Source organism: Numenius arquata, chromosome 20, assembly GCF_964106895.1.
Source record: "Numenius arquata chromosome 20, bNumArq3.hap1.1, whole genome shotgun sequence".
NCBI lineage: Eukaryota > Metazoa > Chordata > Aves > Charadriiformes > Scolopacidae > Numenius > Numenius arquata.
In genome coordinates this window covers 1004704-1023373 of record NC_133595.1, presented here as the reverse complement: position 1 = coordinate 1023373, position 18670 = coordinate 1004704, and the positions used below count along the sequence as shown (strand labels likewise).

Genomic DNA, 18670 nt, shown 5'->3' with positions numbered 1-18670 from the left:
CTTACCAGGCAGTGCCCAAAGACAGGGTCACAAGTGCTGGAGTGGCCATGGCAGCCGCAGCCAGAGCAGGTCCCCAAATAGGGTCCTCTCGTCACCCTCTCGAAGCGGGTGGCACATCGCTGGCACGACAACCCTGTGTAGCCCACGGGGCACCTGGGGACACAGTGGCGTGATGGTGGCATCGCAGTGGTGGTGGCACCAAGCCCACAACTTTGCTACCGGCAGTCACCTGCACTCCTCGACATCCCCAGCCGGCCCCAGGCCGGTGTCACCAGGGCTGGTGACATCCATGGCCACGTCGCTGAGCCCCACACTGGCCATGCGCCCGTCATAGACCGCCCGGATGAAGATGCCCTCCAGCCTTTGCAGCACCAGCAGCAGCAGCTCCCGGCTCACCGGGCCACCCTCCTCATCCTCCCAGTGGTCCTGCCAGCATGGTGACACTGGTGTCACTCCAGGGTGATGCCAATGCTGGTGTCACCCATCCACCACCACCAGCATCACCCACCCACCTCCAGCCCCACCATCACACCACCACCAGCATCACTGCCATCACCCACCTACCACCACCAGCATCACCCACCACCACCGTCACACCACCAGCATCACCCATCACCCACCTACCACCATGACCATCATCACATCACCGCTGCCATCACTGCCATCACCCACCCACCACTACCAGTATCACCCACCACCACCGTCACACCACCAGCATCACCCATCACCCACCTACCACCATCACCACCACCATCCCACCACCACCACTGCCATCATCCATCCACACCTCCACCCTCACCCACCCACTCCATTCCCACCACCCCCATCACTGCCATCACCCACCCACCACCACCACCATCACCTATCACCCACCCACCAGCATCATGCACCAGCACCACCACCATCACTTCCATCACCACCACCATCAACCACCCACCACCACCAGCATCACTCCACCACCACCATCAACCACCCACCACCACACCCAGTGTCACCCCCTGCCCAGCTCCCACCCACCTCAGTGAAGGGCACGTGCCGCCGGTTGAGGACATCGGGCTGGGTGGCCCCGGCACGCGCCCGCAGCTGCCGCCCATGTCCCCGCAGCACGACGTCAGGGTGGGTGGTGGGCTCGGGGGGTCCCCGCCCCAGCCGGTACCGCACCCCGTAACTCAGTGCTCCCCCATAGGCATCCACCTGGCAACAAAACAGGCTGTCAGCGGCCATGCCACCAGCATCCCCAGCCCTGTCTCCACCCCGGTGTCACCTTGTCCCCAAGGAAGGTGTCTGGCAGCGCCCAGAAGGCGTCGAGGGCCAGGAAGCGGCGGGAGAGATCCAGGAGTTGGAATTCCTCAGCGCTCACATCCACGTGGAGCTGGGTGGCCGAGAGCACCGGCGAGGATGGCGCCGCCGGCACCGTCACGTTGACACCTGCGGGGAGATGCTCAGCCCCCGGTGTGTCCCCTTGTCCCCACCCCTTGTCCCCACCACTCACCCTTGAAGTCGTCGGGGCGGTCAAAGCGGAGGTGGAGGCGGTGGCGGTGCCGGGCGGTGGCACGGCAGGCGGTGGTGACACCGAAGCAGAAGCAGGGCAGGCAGCGGGATGTCCCCGTCACCTGAAAGTGGCCCTCGGGACACGGCCCTGCGGGAGACGGCAGGTGATGACACCGTGGTGGGGGGTGGGATGGGGAAGGGAGGGAAGGGCGGCGGGGACGCTCACCGGGGCGGGTGACAGTGAGGATGCTGTCGGGGATGCCGAAGACCATGCCGAGGGTGTTGATGGCCTCGCAGGTGTAGGCGCCTTGGTCGGCTTCTTTCACGTCCCGGATGGTCAGGGTGCCCTGCCCGGCCTCGCTCACGATCGACACCCTGCACAGCATGCTTGGCACCCGGAGCTCGGCACACCCGGAGCCCAGCACACCTGGAGCCCATTGCACCCGGTGCCCGGCACACCCGGAGCCCAGCACAACCGGTCCCCATCGCAGCCGGTGCCCAGCACACCCGGAGCCCAGCACACTCGGTCCCCATCGCACCCGGAGCACACCTGGTGCCCAGCACACCTGGAGCCCGGCACACCCGGTCCCCATCACACCCAGAGCCCAGCACACCCGGTCCCCATCGCACCCGGCGCCCAGCACCAGGAGAGGGGCACAGCCCACAGCACGCCCTGCTTATGCCCAGGCCCCGCCCCTAATCACATGCCCCGCCCCCTCATGCAAGTCCCGCCCACCATACAGCTTCCCATACCAGCCCCTGCTGGCTCTTAGCTCCGCCCCCTTGTTGGGAGTCCCACCCTGAAAGCCCTGACCACCAGCAGAGGCCACGCCCCCCCACAAGCCCTGCCCCCAAAGTGCAAGCCCCTCCCACCTCAGGGCTCTCCCCTAGTGCAAGCCCCTCCCACCATTGCCCCCTTTCACCACAAGCCCCTCCCACCATCAGAGACCCCGCCCCCAAAGTCCAAGCCCCTCCCACCACTCCAGGCCCCACCCCAAAGTTCAAGCCCCACCCTCCACAGGCCCCGCCTCCAAGCGCAAGCCCCTCCCACCACCAGCCACACCCAAGCACAAGCCCCTCCCCATGATAAGCCCCTCCCCATCACAAGCCCCGCCCCCTTCCTCCAAGCCCCTCCCCCACAGCCAGCTCCCCTTGTCCCTGTGGGTCACCCCCTGAGACCACACCCCCTCAGGCCCCGCCCCCCTCAGGCCCCGCCCTCCGAGGCCCCGCCCCCACCTGTGGCTGCTGGGGGTGTGTCCCCAGTTGAGGCGCCAGGTGATGATGGGGGTGGGGACGCCGGTGGCCACGCAGGTGAAGGTGACCGTCTGCCCCGGCACCGCCCGCACCGACTCCCGCGGCAGCGTCACCACCTGCGGGGGCACTGCCACCGCCACCGCCACCGTCACCACCGGGGGTCGTGGCACCCGCACCGCGCCCCGCCACCGCACCCACCACCGTGCCATAGCACCAGGTCCCCAGCGCGGCACCGCTTGGGGACGGGGTCACCAGCTCAGGGTCCCCAAGATGGCATGGGGACAGGGTCACCAGCACCAGACCCATCTCCACGCCATGGCACAGTGTCCCCAGCCTGACACCGCTTGGGGACACGGTCACCGGCACCAGACCCATCACTGTGCCATGGCACCAGGTCCCCAGCGTGGCACCACTTGGGGACCACAGTCCCCAAGGGTCATCAGCTCAGGGTCCCCAAGTTGGCATGGGGACAGGATCACCAGCACTACCATGGCGCAGGGTCCCCTGCCTGACACCGCTTGGGGACGGGGTCACCAGCTCAGGGTCCCCAGGATGGCATGGGGACAGGGTCACCAGCACCAGATCCATCACCATGCCAAGGCACCAGGTTCCCAGTGTGGCACCGCTTGGGGACAGTGCTCCCACCACAGTGTCCCCAGCCTGGCTTGGGGATGGGGTCACCAGCACCGCACCCAGCACTGTGCCACAGCACTGGGATCCCAGCATGGCACAGCATCACCAGCATCGGGCCCCCAGCATGGCACTGCTTGGGGACAGGGTTCCCACCACAGTGTCCCCAGCCCAGCTTGGACACCACGTCCCCAGCATGGCACAGCCTGGGAACAGAGTCACCAGCATTGGGTCCCCAGTCTGGCTTGGGGACAGGGTCACTGGCACTACCCATGGCACTGGGTCACCAGTACGGCACCGCTTGGGGACACGGTTACCGGCTCAGGGTCCCCAGCCTGGCATGGGGACAGGATCACCAGCACTGCCATGGCACAGTGTCCCCAGCCTGACGCCGCCTGGGGACACGGTCACCGGCACCGGACCCATCACTGTGCCATGGCACCAGGTCCCCAGCGTGGCACCACTTGGGGACCACAGTCCCCAAGGGTCATCAGCTCAGGGTCCCCAAGTTGGCATGGGGACAGGATCACCAGCACTACCATGGCGCAGGGTCCCCTGCCTGACACCGCTTGGGGACGGGGTCACCAGCTCAGGGTCCCCAGGATGGCATGGGGACAGGGTCACCAGCACCAGATCCATCACCATGCCAAGGCACCAGGTTCCCAGTGTGGCACCGCTTGGGGACAGTGCTCCCACCACAGTGTCCCCAGCCTGGCTTGGGGATGGGGTCACCAGCACCGCACCCAGCACTGTGCCACAGCACTGGGATCCCAGCATGGCACAGCATCACCAGCATCGGGCCCCCAGCATGGCACTGCTTGGGGACAGGGTTCCCACCACAGTGTCCCCAGCCCAGCTTGGACACCACGTCCCCAGCATGGCACAGCCTGGGAACAGAGTCACCAGCATTGGGTCCCCAGTCTGGCTTGGGGACAGGGTCACTGGCACTACCCATGGCACTGGGTCACCAGTACGGCACCGCTTGGGGACACGGTTACCGGCTCAGGGTCCCCAGCCTGGCATGGGGACAGGATCACCAGCACTGCCATGGCACAGTGTCCCCAGCCTGACGCCGCCTGGGGACACGGTCACCGGCACCGGACCCATCACTGTGCCATGGCACCAGGTCCCCAGCGTGGCACCACTTGGGGACAGGGTCATCAGCTCAGGGTCCCCAAGATGGCATGGGTACAGGGTCACCAGCACTACCATGGCGCAGGGTCCCCTGCCTGACACCGTTTGGGGACGGGGTCACCAGCTCAGGGTCCCCAGGATGGCACGGGGACAGGGTCACCAGCACCGGATCCATCACCATGCCAAGGCACCAGGTTCCCAGTGTGGCACCGCTTGGGGACAGTGCTCCCACCACAGTGTCCCCAGCCTGGCTTGGGGACACTATCACCAGCATCACCCAGCACCATGCCATGGGACCTGGTTCCCAGCGTGGCACAGCTTGGGGACAGGGTCACCAGCACCAGGTGCCCAGCCTGGCATGGGGACAGGGTCACCAGTGTGGCGCACAGCACTGTGCCGTGACACCAGGACAGCAGCATGGCACCACTTGGGGACAGGGTCACCAGCACAGAATCCTTGTCACAGCTTGGTAACGGTGTCCCCAACCCATGGCACAGGGTCCCTGGCACAGCTCAGTCCCCAGCTTGGTCACATCACCCCTGGCACAGGGCTATGGCACAGGGTCCCCACCCCAGTGTCCCCAGGACAGCTCGGGCACAGTGTCCCCAGCTCAGTGCCATGACATGGGGTCACTGAGAGCAGTGTCCCCAGCCTGGTGCCACGGCACGGTGTCCTTAAGCACAGTCCCCAACCCTGTGCCATGGCACAATGTCCCCAAGCACAGTGTCCCCAGCCCAGTGCCACTGCACAGGGTCCCTGGGCGCAGTGTCCCCAGCCTGGTGCTGTGGCACAGGATCCCCAAGCACGGTGTCCCCAGCTCTGTGCCATGGCACGGGGTCCCTGGGCACAGTGTCCCCAGCCTGGTGCCACAGCACAGTGTCCCCAAGCGCGGTGTCCCCAGCCTGGTGCTGTGGCACAGGATCCCCAAGTGCGGTGTCCCCAGCCCGGTGCCACAGCACAGTGTCCCCAAGCACGGTGTCCCCAGCTCTGTGCCATGGCACGGGGTCCCTGGGTGCAGTGTCCCCAGCCTGGTGCCACAGCACAGTGTCCCCAAGCGCGGTGTCCCCAACCCTGTGCCATGGCATGGGGTCCCTGGGTGCAGTGTCCCCAGCCTGGTGCCACAGCACAGTGTCCCCAAGCGTGGTGTCCCCAGCCTGGTGCCGTGGCACTGGGTCCATGGGCGCAGTGTCCCAGCCCTGTGCCATGACACAGGGTCCTTGGGTACAGTGTCCCCAAAGTGGTGCCATGGCACAATGTCCCCAAGCACAGTGTCCCCAGCCTGGTGCCACAGCACAGGATCCCCAAGCACGGTGTCCCCAACCCTGTGCCATGTCACTGAGTCCCTGAGCACAGTGTCCCCAAGCGCGGTGTCCCCAGCCCGGTGCCACGGCACCGCATCCCCGGCACAGCTCCGGCGCAGGGTCCCCATCACGCAGCCGCCCCACAGGTTCCCCAACCCAGTCCCGGGGCACCACGTCCCCATTCCTGGCAGAGAGTTGTCCCCTCCCCTGGGCAGAGCAGTGTCCCCTCTCGGTGTCACTCACCGCAGCCGACCTCATCGGAGCGGTCGGGACAGTCGGGCTCCCGGTCGCACTGGTAGCTGGCCCGGATGCAGCTCCCGCTGGCCACGCACCGGAACTCCGCCGGCCCGCAAGCCGCCCCGGGTGCCTTGGTGGCTGTGAGGGTGACACACGTCAAGGGGGAGCGTGTCACCCAGCGTGTCCCCCAACTCCCCCCCTCACCCCGAGCCCGTAACTCACGGCAGTCGCTCTCGTCGGAGCCGTCGCCGCAGTCGTTCTCGCCGTCGCAGCGCCAAAGCTTGAGGGCGCAGTGCCCATTGCGGCACTTGAATTCGTTGGGTTCGCAGGGCGAGGGGGTGCCTGGGTGACACGGCGAGGGGGTGGGGGGGTCAGCACCCATAGGGTGACACCCCACCCCTCCCGCCCCCCCCAAACCCTGTCCGTGTCACCGCCAACTCACCGCACGCCTCCTCGTCGCTGCCGTCGGCGCAGTCGCGCTCGCCGTCGCAGAGGTAGTCGCGGGGGACGCAGCGGCCGTCGGCGCAGGGGGCTTCGCCCGGGGGGCAGCCGCCGGGGGGGGGTTTAGGGGGTCGCGGGGTGAGGGGGCGGTGGGGCGAGGGGGTGGCGGTGGCGGCGGTGGCGGTGCTCAGAGGGCGGGTGGTGGCGGGGCGGGCGGTGGTGGGGGGCGTCCGCGTCAGGGGGTCTGCGGGGAACGAATTGGGGGGGGAGGTGTTATGGGGGGATTGGGGGTTATGGGGGGGGAAAGGGGGAGGATATTGGTGGGTTATAGGGGGGAAATCGGGGTGCAGTGGGGGGGTTATGGGGGGTTATAGGGGGAACGGGGGTGCAGTGGGAGGGTTATGGGGGGTTATAGGGGGAACGGGGGTGCAGTGGGAGGGTTATGGGGGGTTATAGGGGGAACGGGGGTGCAGTGGGAGGGTTATGGGGGGGTTATGGAGGGAATGGGGTGCAGTGGGGGAGTCATGGGGGGGTTATGGGGGAATGGGGGTGCAGTGGGGGGGTTATGGGGGGGTTATAGGGGGAAGAAGGGTGCAGTGGGGGGGTTTTGGGGGTTATAGGGGGAATGAGGGTGCAGTGGAGGGGTCATGGGGGGATTATAGGGGGAATGGGGGTGCAGTGGGGAGGTTATGGGGGGTTATACGGGGAATGGGGGTGCAGTGGGGGGGTTATGGGGGGTTATGGGAGAATGGGGGTGCAGTGGGGGGGTCATGGGGAGGTTATAGGGGGAACGGGGGTGCAGTGGGGGGGTTATAGGGGGAATGGGGGTGCAGTGGGAGGGTTATGGGGGGTTATGGAGAGAATGGGGTGCAGTGGGGGGGCTATGGGGGGGTTATAGGGGGAATGGGGGTGCAGTGGGGAGGTCATGGGGGGTTATGGAGGGAATGGGGTGCAGTGGGGAGGTTATGGGGGGTTATGGGAGAATGGGGGTGCAGTGGGGGGGTCATGGGGAGGTTATAGGGGAAATGGGGGTGCAGTGGGGGGGTTATAGGGGGTTATACAGGGAATGGGGGTGCAATGGGGGGGTTATGGGGGGTTATGGGAGAATGGGGGTGCAGTGGGGGGGTCATGGGGAGGTTATAGGGGGAATGGAGGTGCAGTGGGGGGGTTATAGGGGGAATGGGGGTGCAGTGGGAGGGTTATGGGGGGTTATGGAGAGAATGGGGTGCAGTGGGGGGGCTATGGGGGGGTTATAGGGGGAATGGGGGTGCAGTGGGGAGGTCATGGGGGGTTATGGAGGGAATGGGGTGCAGTGGGGAGGTTATGGGGGGTTATGGGAGAATGGGGGTGCAGTGGGGGGGTCATGGGGAGGTTATAGGGGAAATGGGGGTGCAGTGGGGGGGTTATAGGGGGTTATACAGGGAATGGGGGTGCAATGGGGGGGTTATGGGGGGTTATGGGAGAATGGGGGTGCAGTGGGGGGGTCATGGGGAGGTTATAGGGGGAATGGGGGTGCAGTGGGGGGGTTATAGGGGGAACGGGGGTGCAGTGGGAGGGTTATGGGGGGTTATGGAGGGAATGGGGTGCAGTGGGGGGGCTATGGGGGGGTTATAGGGGGAATGGGGGTGCAGTGGGGAGGTCATGGGGGGGTTATAGGGGGAATGGGGGTGCAGTGGAGGGGTTACGGGGGGGTTATAGGGGGAATGGGGGTGCAGTGGGGAGGTCATGGGGGGTTATAGGGGGAATAGGGGTACAGTGGGGGGGGTCATGGGGGGTTATAGGGGGAAATGGGGGTGCAGTGGGTGGGTTACAGGGGGATCATAGGGGCAAAGAGGGGTGCAGGGGGTTATTGGGGGGGGAACAGGGGTTCAGGTGGGATTATATGGAGGGAATGGGGGTGCAGTGGGGGCATCTGGGGGGGTTATAGAGGGAATGGGGGTGCATTGGGATTTATGGGGGACAATGGGGGTGGGGGGGTTATGGGAAGTGGGGGTACTGGGGGGGTTATGTGGGGGAAATGGGGGTGCAGTGGGGGGGTTATGGGAGGGCCATAGGGGCAAATAGGGGTGCAGGGGGTTATTGGGGGGAACTAGGGGTTCAGGGAGGTTATGGGGGGGGGAATGGGTGAGCGGGCGGGTTTATGGGGAGTGACACGGGGGGGGGAAATAGGGTTTATGGGGAAATGGGGGCAGGGGAGTTGGGGGGGGATGGGGGCATCTATGGGGGGGAAATGGGGATGCGTGGGGGTTAGGGGTTGTTATATGGGGGAAATGGGGGTGCAGAGAATTAATGGGGGGTTATAGAGGGGAAGTGGGGGTGCAGTGGGGGGGTTATGGGAGGGAACGGGGGGACAGGGAGTGTATGGGGGGCTATATGGGGGAATGGGGGTGCAATAGGGGCGTTATGGGGAGAAATGTGGGTGGGGGGGTTATAGGGTGTTACAGGGGGGGACGGGAGTGCAGGAGGGGTTACGGGGGGAAATGGGGGTACGGGGGGTTATATGGGGGGAATGGGATTGCGGCGAGGGGGGGTCTATGGGAGGGGCACGGGGGGAAATGGAGCTGCAGTGGGGAGTTATGGGGGGAAGTGGGGTTGTGGGGAGGGTTATGGGGGTATAGTGGGGGAATTACGGGGGGAAATGGGGGTGCAGGGGGCTTATGGGGGAAATGGGGGGGATTATGGGGGGCTGCGGGGGGTCTCACCGCAGCCGTCCTCGTCGGAGGCGTCGCGGCAGTCGGGCCGGCGGTCGCAGCGGTACTCGCCGGCCACGCATTCGCCGCTGCCGCAGGTGAACTCCAGGGGGGTGCAGGGGCGCGGGTGGGGGGTCACTGGTTTGGGGGGGGGGGACGACACACACAATTAGGGGTGACACACACACACACCCCCCACACACCCCCCCCAATATCCACCCACCAAAAATTTGGTGTGTGTTGGGGGAAGAGTCAAGATGCGCCGGTACGTTGGACCAGGCGATGTGATGGGATATATGGGGTGATCTGAGCCCCCCCACCCCTCCCTAAAACCCTTCATAGCCCCCCCCCCCCCCCCCCCCCCCCAAATTCTCACCGGCCCCCAGGCGCCGGAACTGGAAGCCGAGGGGGGAGGTGAGGTAGGAGGCAATGGAGCCGGCGGCCACCAGGTCCCGCAGGACCCCCCCCCAGCTGCGCCTCGTCCCCGTTCCCCCTCCGAGCCCACGTCCAGCTCCACGAAGACATCGCCTTCCAGCTCCCTGGGGGGGGGGGACGGGGGACGAAGGGGGGGAAGGGGGGGGGTCAACACCCCTAAATCTCCCCACTGCACCCCCCCCCTCCAAGCCTTCCCCACACCCCCAAATCTCCCCACTGACCTCCAGGATGTCCCTCTGCTTCCAGATTGCTCCTGCGCCCCCAAAACCTTTCCTGCACCCCCAAAATGACCCCTGCACCTCAAATCACCCCTGCACCCCAAAATTCCCCATCACCCCAACCCCCTGCACCCCTAAACCCCCACCTGCACCCCCAAAACCTCACCTGTACCCCTCAATCTCCCCATCCCCCCAATCCTCCCCATCCCTCCAATTCCCCCTGCACCCCAAAAACTCAGCTGTATCCCCCCAAACCTCCCCTGCAATCCCAACCCTCCCCATCCCCCCAATTCCTCCTGCACCCCCAAACCCTCCCTGCACCCCAAACCCCCCATTACCCCTAACCCTCCTATAGCCCCCCCCCAAACCTCCCCATCACCCCAATCCTCTCCATCCCAGTTCCCCCAGCGCCCCCAGCTCCCTACAGCCCCCCTCAAACCTCCTCACCCCCAAAACTCCCCATCACCTTTCACCCCCATCACCCCTAACCCCCCACAGCCCCCCAAAACTCCCCACTGCCCCCCAACATCCCCATCACCCCAATCCTCCCCACCCCTCCAATATCCTGCTGCACTCCCATAGCTCCCCTGCGCCCCCACACTTCCTCTGCACCCCAAAACCTCCCCATCACCCTTAAACCCCCCCAACCCAAACCTCCTACTCCCCTCAATCCCCCCAGAACCCCAAAACCCCCCATGCCCCCCCAAACCTCTCCACTGCCCCCAAAAACCTCCCCCATCACCCTTAAACCCCCTCCAATTCTAGTCCTCCAAACACCCCCTGCACCCCCAAACTTCCACATCCCCCTTTGGCCCCCACCCCCCCTGCACCCCATGCCCCCCCAAAACCTCTCCACTGCACCCCCCAAACCGCCCCATCACGCCAAATCCCCCCAATTGCCCCTGCACCCCCAAAACCCCAAACCTACCCATATCCCCCCAAAACCTCTCCACTGCACCCCCCCCCAAACCTCCCCATCCCCCCAAATCCCCCCAATTGCCCCTGCACCCCCAAACCTCCCCATCCCCCCCTTTTTACCCCCAACCCCACCCCCAAACCCCCCCCCCCGAGCCCCCCCAAACCCTCCCAACTCACTTGATGAAGACCACGCTGACCACCTGCTCCCCGGGCACCTTGTAATACTCCGACTCCAGCTGGGGGGGGGGGCGGGGAGAGCAGAAAACGGGGGGGGTCAGAGTGCTCCCTTGGGTGCCCCCCACCCCCAGCACCCCCCCCCCCTCCCCCATGACCCTCCCCTCACCGTATCCACCACGGCCTCCGAAATCTCCCGAAATTCCTCGGATTCGGGGTCCTCCAGCTGCCGGCTGTAGTCGATGCTGCGGGTGAAGTTCACCAGCGCCCGGAAATAAACTGGGGGGGGGGGGGTAAAAAAATGGGGGACGTGTGTCAAAAATGGGGGGGGGTGACATCTGTACCACCCACCCAATACTACCCCCCCTCCCCAGTGACCCCCATCCAGCTGTGACCCCCTTCGTCCAGCTGCCCCCCCCGCCAATATTCACGGGAGCTCCCTCCCCCCCCCCCCAACTACACAGCACAGGGAGAAAAAAGTGGGGGTTCAGCAAAGGAGGGGGGGGGTGTCCCCCAAAATGTGTCACTTACTCAGCGGGGGGTCATCCTCGGGCTCGGCCACCACCATGCCCGCTGGCGCAGGGGGGGGCCGGGGCACTGCCCACCGAGGAGGAAGAGGAGGAGGAGGAGGAAGAAGAGGAGGAAGAGGAGGATGGAGAGGAGACAGAGCTTGAGAGCGGTGACAGGCAGGTGACAGCCCAGGGACCGGTGCCACCCCATGGTGTCCCCTTACCGGTGGGTGTCAACCCGACGGCGGGGGTGTGGGTAGCGCTCACTGGTGGCCAGGTGACACCGCTGCCATCCTCCCCGCTGCCATCTGCAATGGGGACAGCGCGGGTGGCACCCAGGGTGGCACTCACCCATGGTGACACCCACCTGGGGTGACAGCCACCCACGGTGACACACCCCCCCCCCCCCCAGTGACACCTTACACCCAGATGCCACCAGGTCCCGCTGCCATCTGCACCGGGGGCAGTGCGAGTGGCACCCACCCATGGTGCCACTCATCCATGGTGCCACCAACCCACGGTGGGACCCATCCATGGAGTGACATCCATCTGCGGTGACAACCACCCAGGGCAGCACCCACCCACACAGTGCCACCTTACCACCAGATGCCACCATGTCCTGGTGCCATCTGCAATGGGGACAGTGCGAGTGGCACCCAAGGTGGCACCCACCCATGGTGACATCTACCCACTGTGGCAATCACCTACAGTGACACCCATCCACAGCGACACCCAGCCACGGTGACACCTACCCATGGTGGCACCCAGCCACCTGGTGCCACCTTACCACAGATGCCACCACGTCCTGGTGCCATCTGCACTGGGGACAGTGTGAGTGGCACCCAAGCTGGCACCCACACATGGTGACATCTACCCAGTGTGGCATTCACCCATGGTGACAGCCAGTCATGGTGGTACCCAAAGCCACCTTCCCACCAGATGGCACCAGGTCCCGGTGCCATCTGCAATGGGGACAGTGCGAGTGGCACCCAAGGTGGCACTCACCCATGGTGACATCTACCCACTGTGGCACTCACCCAAGGTGACACCCACCCATGGTGACACCTATGCATGGTGGCACCCAGCCACCTGGTGCCACCTTACCAACAGATGCCACCACGTCCTGGTGCCATCTGCACTGGGGACAGCGCGAGTGGCACCCAAGGTGGCACCCACCCATGGTGACATCTACCCAGTGTGGCATTCACCCATGGTGACAGCCAGTCATGGTGACACCCACCCATGGTGGCACCCAAAGCCACCTTCCCACCAGATGGCACCAGGTCCGGTGCCATCTGCAATGGGGACAGCGTGAGTGGCACTCAAGGTGGCACTCACCCATGGTGACATCTACCCACTGTGGCACTCACCCAAGGTGACATCCACCCATGGTGACACCTACACATGGTGGCACCCAGCCACCTGGTGCCACCTTACCAACAGATGCCACCACGTCCTGGTGCCATCTGCACTGGGGACAGTGCGAGTGGCACCCAAGGTGGCACCCACCCATGGTGACATCTACCCAGTGTGGCATTCACCCCACGGTGACACCCACCCATGGTGGCACCCAGCCACCTGGTGCCACCTTCCCACCAGATGGCACTAGGTCCCGGTGCCATCTGGTGGCACCCACCCATGGTGACCACCTACCCAGAGTGCCACCCCCCCCACGGTGCCACCCCCCCCCCATCCGGTGCCACCTTACCCCCAGACGCCACCAGGTCCTCGTCATCGGAGAGGTGCGCGTCGAACCGGCGTCCCCGCGTGCCCCCGACGTGGTCGGCCACCGTGTCCTCGGGGAAGGAGGTCTCGGCCAAGCCCCGGGTGCCGCGGGTGACCTGGGGGGACACCCGCCACCCCCCCCCTCGCTGGGTGCAGGCCACGTCACGCGGGGCGGAGTTATGCGGGCCTGGCCGGCAGCCCGGGCCACCGTGCTGGCAGGGCCAGGGCCGCATAACTGCGCGGTGGAGTCAGCGCGGGGGGGGGATGAGCTCATCGCCCACCCACCGCATTCCTGCGCCGCCGCCGCCACCGCACCGCCACGGCGGCACACGCGTGTGCGGGGACACCGGGGCTGCGGGTGCGAGGGGATTGGGGGGGGGGCGGGGGGTGTCGCACGTGGGTTTGCACCAGTACGTGCATGCACCGACACGGGGATGGGTGTGCACTGACACGTGGCTGCGCACACGTGTTTGCACCGCTACGTGCATGCACTAAGGATGTGTGTGCACGCTGACACGTCGCTGTGCACACGTTTGCACCGCTGCGTGTATGCACTAAGGACGTGTGCGCACGCTGACACGTCGCTGTGCACACGTATTTGTGCACCGCTACATGCATGCACCGACATGGGGACATGTGTGCACAGGCATTTGCACTACTACGCACATGCACCAACACGAGGACACGTGGGCACACTGACACATGGCTGTGCACACACATTTGTACTGCTACGTGCATGCACCAACACAGAGACGAGTGTGCACACACATTTGCACCACTACACACACGCACCACCACAGGGGTGGATGTGCACACACATTTGCACCACTATACACATACACTGACACAGGGATAGGTGTGAACACACATTTGCACCACCACGCGGGTGTGCACACACAGTTGCACCACTGCATGCACGTGCTGACACAAGGAAGCGTGTGCCCACTGACATGTGGCTGTGCACACCCATTTGCACCACTATATGCATGCACCGACACGACGACGTGTGTGCACAGTGCATGGGGCTGTGCACGTGTGCTTGCCCCATTGCATGTGTGCACCAACACGGGGACACGTGTACACAGTAGCATGTGGTTCTGCGCACACATTTGCACCACTACATGCGTGCACCAACACAGGGTGCGTGTGCACAGTGGCATGAGGCTGTGCACACACATTTGTACTGCTTCGTGTGTGCACCAACACCAACACACATGTGCACAAGCATTTGCACCGCTACATGCACGCACTGACACAGGGATGCGTGTGCACACCAACATGCAACCATGCACGTGCATTTGCACCACTACACGTGTGCGCCAACATGAGGATGCCTGTGCACACACCTCCTTTGCACCACCACATATGTGCACACCAGCACAGGGATGTACGTGCACAATGATGTGCAGCTTGCACGGATATTTGCACCACTATTTGCACCACACGGGGACGTGTGTGCGTACTGACACGGGGACGCGTGTGCAGGCTGGCACGGGGACACGTGTGCGCACCCACACTTTCCTGCACACGCGCATTTGCACCACCGCGTGTGCCCACCAGCGCAGCACTGCCCTGCTCTGCGTGTGCACTCGCACGGCCACACGTGTGCACCTGCTCGGCCCTGCCCACCTGCAGTCGCACCCCCCCTCGCCCGTGCACACGCGTGTGCGCTGCCCCCATGGGTGCCCCCGTGGGTGCCGGTGCCAGCGCGGGTGCCCCCCCGCTCCCCCCCCCCCCCCGGCACCCGCCGTGGCCAGGAATCCGTCGGGGCAGCACTTTGCTGTGCAAACAAGCGCCGGGGGATTAAGCGGGGGCTGGGGGCGGGGGGGGGGGGGGGGATGGACAAGGGGGGGGGGTTCGGGGGGGGGACATGGCCACTGGCCCGCACGAGGAGGGGGGGGGGGACACACGGCGCCCCAAGGGGGTCTGGGTGTTGGTGGGGGCACCCCGTGGGTGCCAGCCCAGCCCTGGCTCCTCGGTGGTGTGGAGGGGGGAGAGGTGGGAGGTGAGGGGGGGGGTGGGGGGGTGCAGAGGGGGAAACTGAGGCAGGGAGGAGGCCATGCGTGCGCTGAGTGCGTGGGTGCTCTGCCATCACCCCCTCCATGCATGCACCGAGCGTGTGGGCGCTCTGCCACTGCTCCCCACAGATGCATTGAGTTGCGTACGTGCTCTGCCACTGCTCCCCACACGTGCACTGAGTGTGTGGGTGCTCTGCCATCACCCCACCACACGTGCACTGACTATGTGGGCGCTCTGCCATCGCCCCCTCCATGCATGAACTAAGCATGTGGGTTCTCTGCCCCCCACTCCCCACACGTGCACCGAGCATGTGGGTCCTCTGCCTCCACGCCCCCCACACATTCACAGAGCATGTGGGTTCTCTGCCGCTGCTCCCCACACATGCACCGAGCGTGTGGGTCCTCTGTCACCGCTCCCCACATGTGAACTGAGCGTGTGGGTCCTCTGCCCCTGCTCCCCACACATGCACTGAGTGTGTGGGTCCTCTATCACCACTCCCCCATATATTCACAGAGCATGTGGGTGCTGTGCTGCTGCTCCCCACACATGCGCTGAGTGTGTGGGTTCTCTGCCCCTGCCTCCCCACACATGCGCTGAGTGTGTGGGTCCTCTGTCACCTCTCCCCACATGTGAACTGAGCATGTGGGTCCTCTGCCCTCTCTCCCCACACATGCACTGAGTGTGTGGGTCCTCTGCCCCCGTTCCCCACAAATGCACCGAACTTGTGGGTCCTCTGTCACTGCTCCCCCACACATGCACTGAGCACGTGGGTTCTCTGCTGCTGCTCCCCACACATGTACCGAGCGTGTGGGTCCTCTGCCCCAGCTCCCCACACATGCACCGAGCGGGCGGGTGCTCAGCCCCGGCAGGCAGCGGGCCCCATCCCGGGCAGGCGGAAGGGCAGCTGCCCGTCCCGTCACCGGCGGTGGCCAGAGAGGGGACAATCACCCCTCTCCTGTTACCGGAAGCCTCCCCGCGCCGCGGCCCCGCACCCGGACGCCTGGGTTCCCCCCGCCGCCGCCGGGGCACCGCGCCCGGCCGGACGCTGCCGCCGCCGCTCACATTTTCCACTCGCCGGCCCAAAATCCTGCCCCGCACCCTGGGGAAAAGGGGGGGGGCGAGGAAGAGGAGGGTGAGGAAGCACCACCCTGTCCCACGTGTGGCTTCGCTCAACGAACCTCACGAACCTCACGGCACAGATTGTGGGGGACCTCAACACCCTCCCCCCCCCCCCCAATTTGGATGTGCCCTTTTGTCACATTCTGGATGTGACACCCCCCCCCCCCCCCCCCCAAAATCTGGATGTGACCCCCTAAATCTGGGTGTACCCTCCCAAATCTGGATTCCCCTGCCCCAAATCTGGATGTGAATCCTCAAATCTGGATGTGGCTCCCCCAAACCTGGATATTCCCCCCCTCCCTTACTTCATCCGGGCGAGGAAGAGGAGGTGACGCACAGCAGGAATAATAACCAGGGGGGGTTATTAATAGCAGGCTCCCCCCAGCCTTATTGTTCCCCCAAGGTCGTGGCTATAATGAGTTTCCCCCCCCCCCCGGCAAACCTTCCTCCTTCCCCGGGGGTCCCCTGGGAACCCCGCTGCAGTGCTGAGCCACCCCTGGCTTTGGGGGGGGCTGGGACTCCCCGGGTTTGGGGGGGGGGGGGGAAGGGGGGCTGCCAGCACAGCTGGCGGGATGCTGGTCCCTTGGGGGGGGGGGGAGGGGGTTCAGGCAGCTGCCTAAACACCCCCCCCCCCAGCTGCTGCCTGCCCCCCGGTGATTTGGGGGTGAAAACAGCTGCGGGGTCAAAGTCACTCCTGCGGGGGGGGGGGGGGGGGGGGGGGCAAGGGGGGGCAAAATATGTCACCCCCCCCCCGCCGCTGCATTCCTCCCTGCTGGCATTGCCTAATTTATCCCAAAAAAAGCCGAGTTTTGGGGGAGGGAGGGGGGAACGCCCCAGGGGCGCCGAGGGGACCCAGGCATCCTGGCGGGGACCCAGGCGTCCGGGCTGGCCGCCTCCTGCTCTTCCTCCTCCTCCTCCTCCTCCTCTCCCGGCCTGGCCATCTTTGGTGATGGGAAAGAGCCGAAGCGCTCCGGAGCGCGCGGGGCCACGTGGCGCTGGGGGCCCTGGGGGTCCCCAAGGTCTCCAAGGGGGACACAAGCTCCCCACCCCCCCACACCCTCCCCCAGGAGCGTTGGGGGGGGGGGGGGGGCAAAGCAAAGCCGGCGTGAGCGTGCACACAAGTGTGCACAAGCGTGCAAGAGCGAGCGTGCAAGCACGAGGGTGCTGGGATCGCCGCGGGTGGGTGCACACGCGTGTGCGTGGCCCCCCCCCCACCCCCCCCCCCCCCCGCATGACCCCCCCTCCCATCTCCCCACCCCCTTCCCCCAGGCCTGGCGATCTTATCGCACATTCCTGCTGCGCCCTCGCCCCCCCCTCTCACCCCACATTAACCCTTCGCAGCCCTGGGCGGGGGCCACCCCTATCCCCCCCCCCCCCCCCCACGACAGACATCCCCCCCCCCGTGGAGTGGGTGAACCCACCCCTGTATATGTTATGGGGGGGGGGACACATTCCTCAGCATCCCGCAGAGGGGGGGTATTGGGGGGACACCCCATCAGAGTGTCCCCAAATTCCGCTGTCCCATAGCGGAATGGGGCTGGGGAGGGGGGGGTGCAAAGTGGGACACACACACACACACCCCCCCCCGTCCTCCAGCCCCCCCAGGCCTCCCCGGGACATGGGTGGGAGCCCCACGGAGGAGGGGGGGGGGCAGCCCTGCCAGCATGGCCCCAAGCAACAAGGCCCCCTCTGTTCTCAGCCCCGGGCACCATCCCAGCCCCAAACCACCCCCTGCCCACCCCGCCACGGGGGCCCCCCCCCCCCCCACATCGCCACTACCCCCTCACCCCGCTTGGGGACCCCCACCTCAATTAGGTGGTGTCATGCCCCACGGCGCAAACCAACCCCACACCCCCCTGGGGGGCACCTAGAGGTGTCACCCCCACCACCCCCCCACATCCCAGCTGGGTGTGCCCCCCCCCCCCACAGGGGCACCCCCAGACGCATCCCCCCCAGCCAGCTGGGGGGGTATTTTTGGGAGAGTTATTTTAGGGTGGCCGGCGCCACCAGTCACCCTTTAAATTTAGCTGGGCGGGAGAGGGGGATGGAGGGTGCGGGGGGGGGGGGGGCAGCACCCCAAAAGCAGGATGCGCCCTATGCACGGGCCCCACCCGAGGAGAGGGGGGGCTGTGGGGTCCTGGGGGGCACAGCTCGACCTCCAGGGTCAGGGGCCTTGGGGGATGATGGGGACCCCCCCTGCCCTGCGGCCTGGGGCACCCCAGTTCCCTGAGGGGACAGGGCAGGGTGACCCCACATGCCCCTGGTCCCCTGGGGACTCCAAGTCCTCAGGGGACAAGGCATGGGGACCCCGTGTACCCCGGGTTCATGGGGGACCCCGATTCCCAGATGGGACAGGGCAGGGTGACAGGGACCCC

The 18670-nt window shown here is 65.8% G+C and overlaps 1 protein-coding gene across 1 annotated transcript in view; it reads right to left on the bottom strand.

The window, feature by feature from the left end:
- Positions 1-13390, bottom strand: part of HSPG2 (heparan sulfate proteoglycan 2) — a 48716-nt gene extending 35326 nt beyond the window's left edge. Inside the window, 18 exon segments of the mRNA XM_074161433.1 lie at positions 6-153; positions 230-426; positions 1018-1194; positions 1265-1428; positions 1493-1639; positions 1718-1866; positions 2728-2872; positions 6054-6185; positions 6270-6389; positions 6490-6732; positions 9191-9316; positions 9555-9645; positions 9647-9670; positions 9672-9717; positions 10927-10985; positions 11093-11202; positions 11657-11740; positions 13141-13390. Of these exon segments, the coding sequence (XP_074017534.1) occupies positions 6-153; positions 230-426; positions 1018-1194; positions 1265-1428; positions 1493-1639; positions 1718-1866; positions 2728-2872; positions 6054-6185; positions 6270-6389; positions 6490-6732; positions 9191-9316; positions 9555-9645; positions 9647-9670; positions 9672-9717; positions 10927-10985; positions 11093-11202; positions 11657-11740; positions 13141-13390 (2412 nt within the window).
- Positions 13391-18670: the final 5280 nt, after the last annotated feature.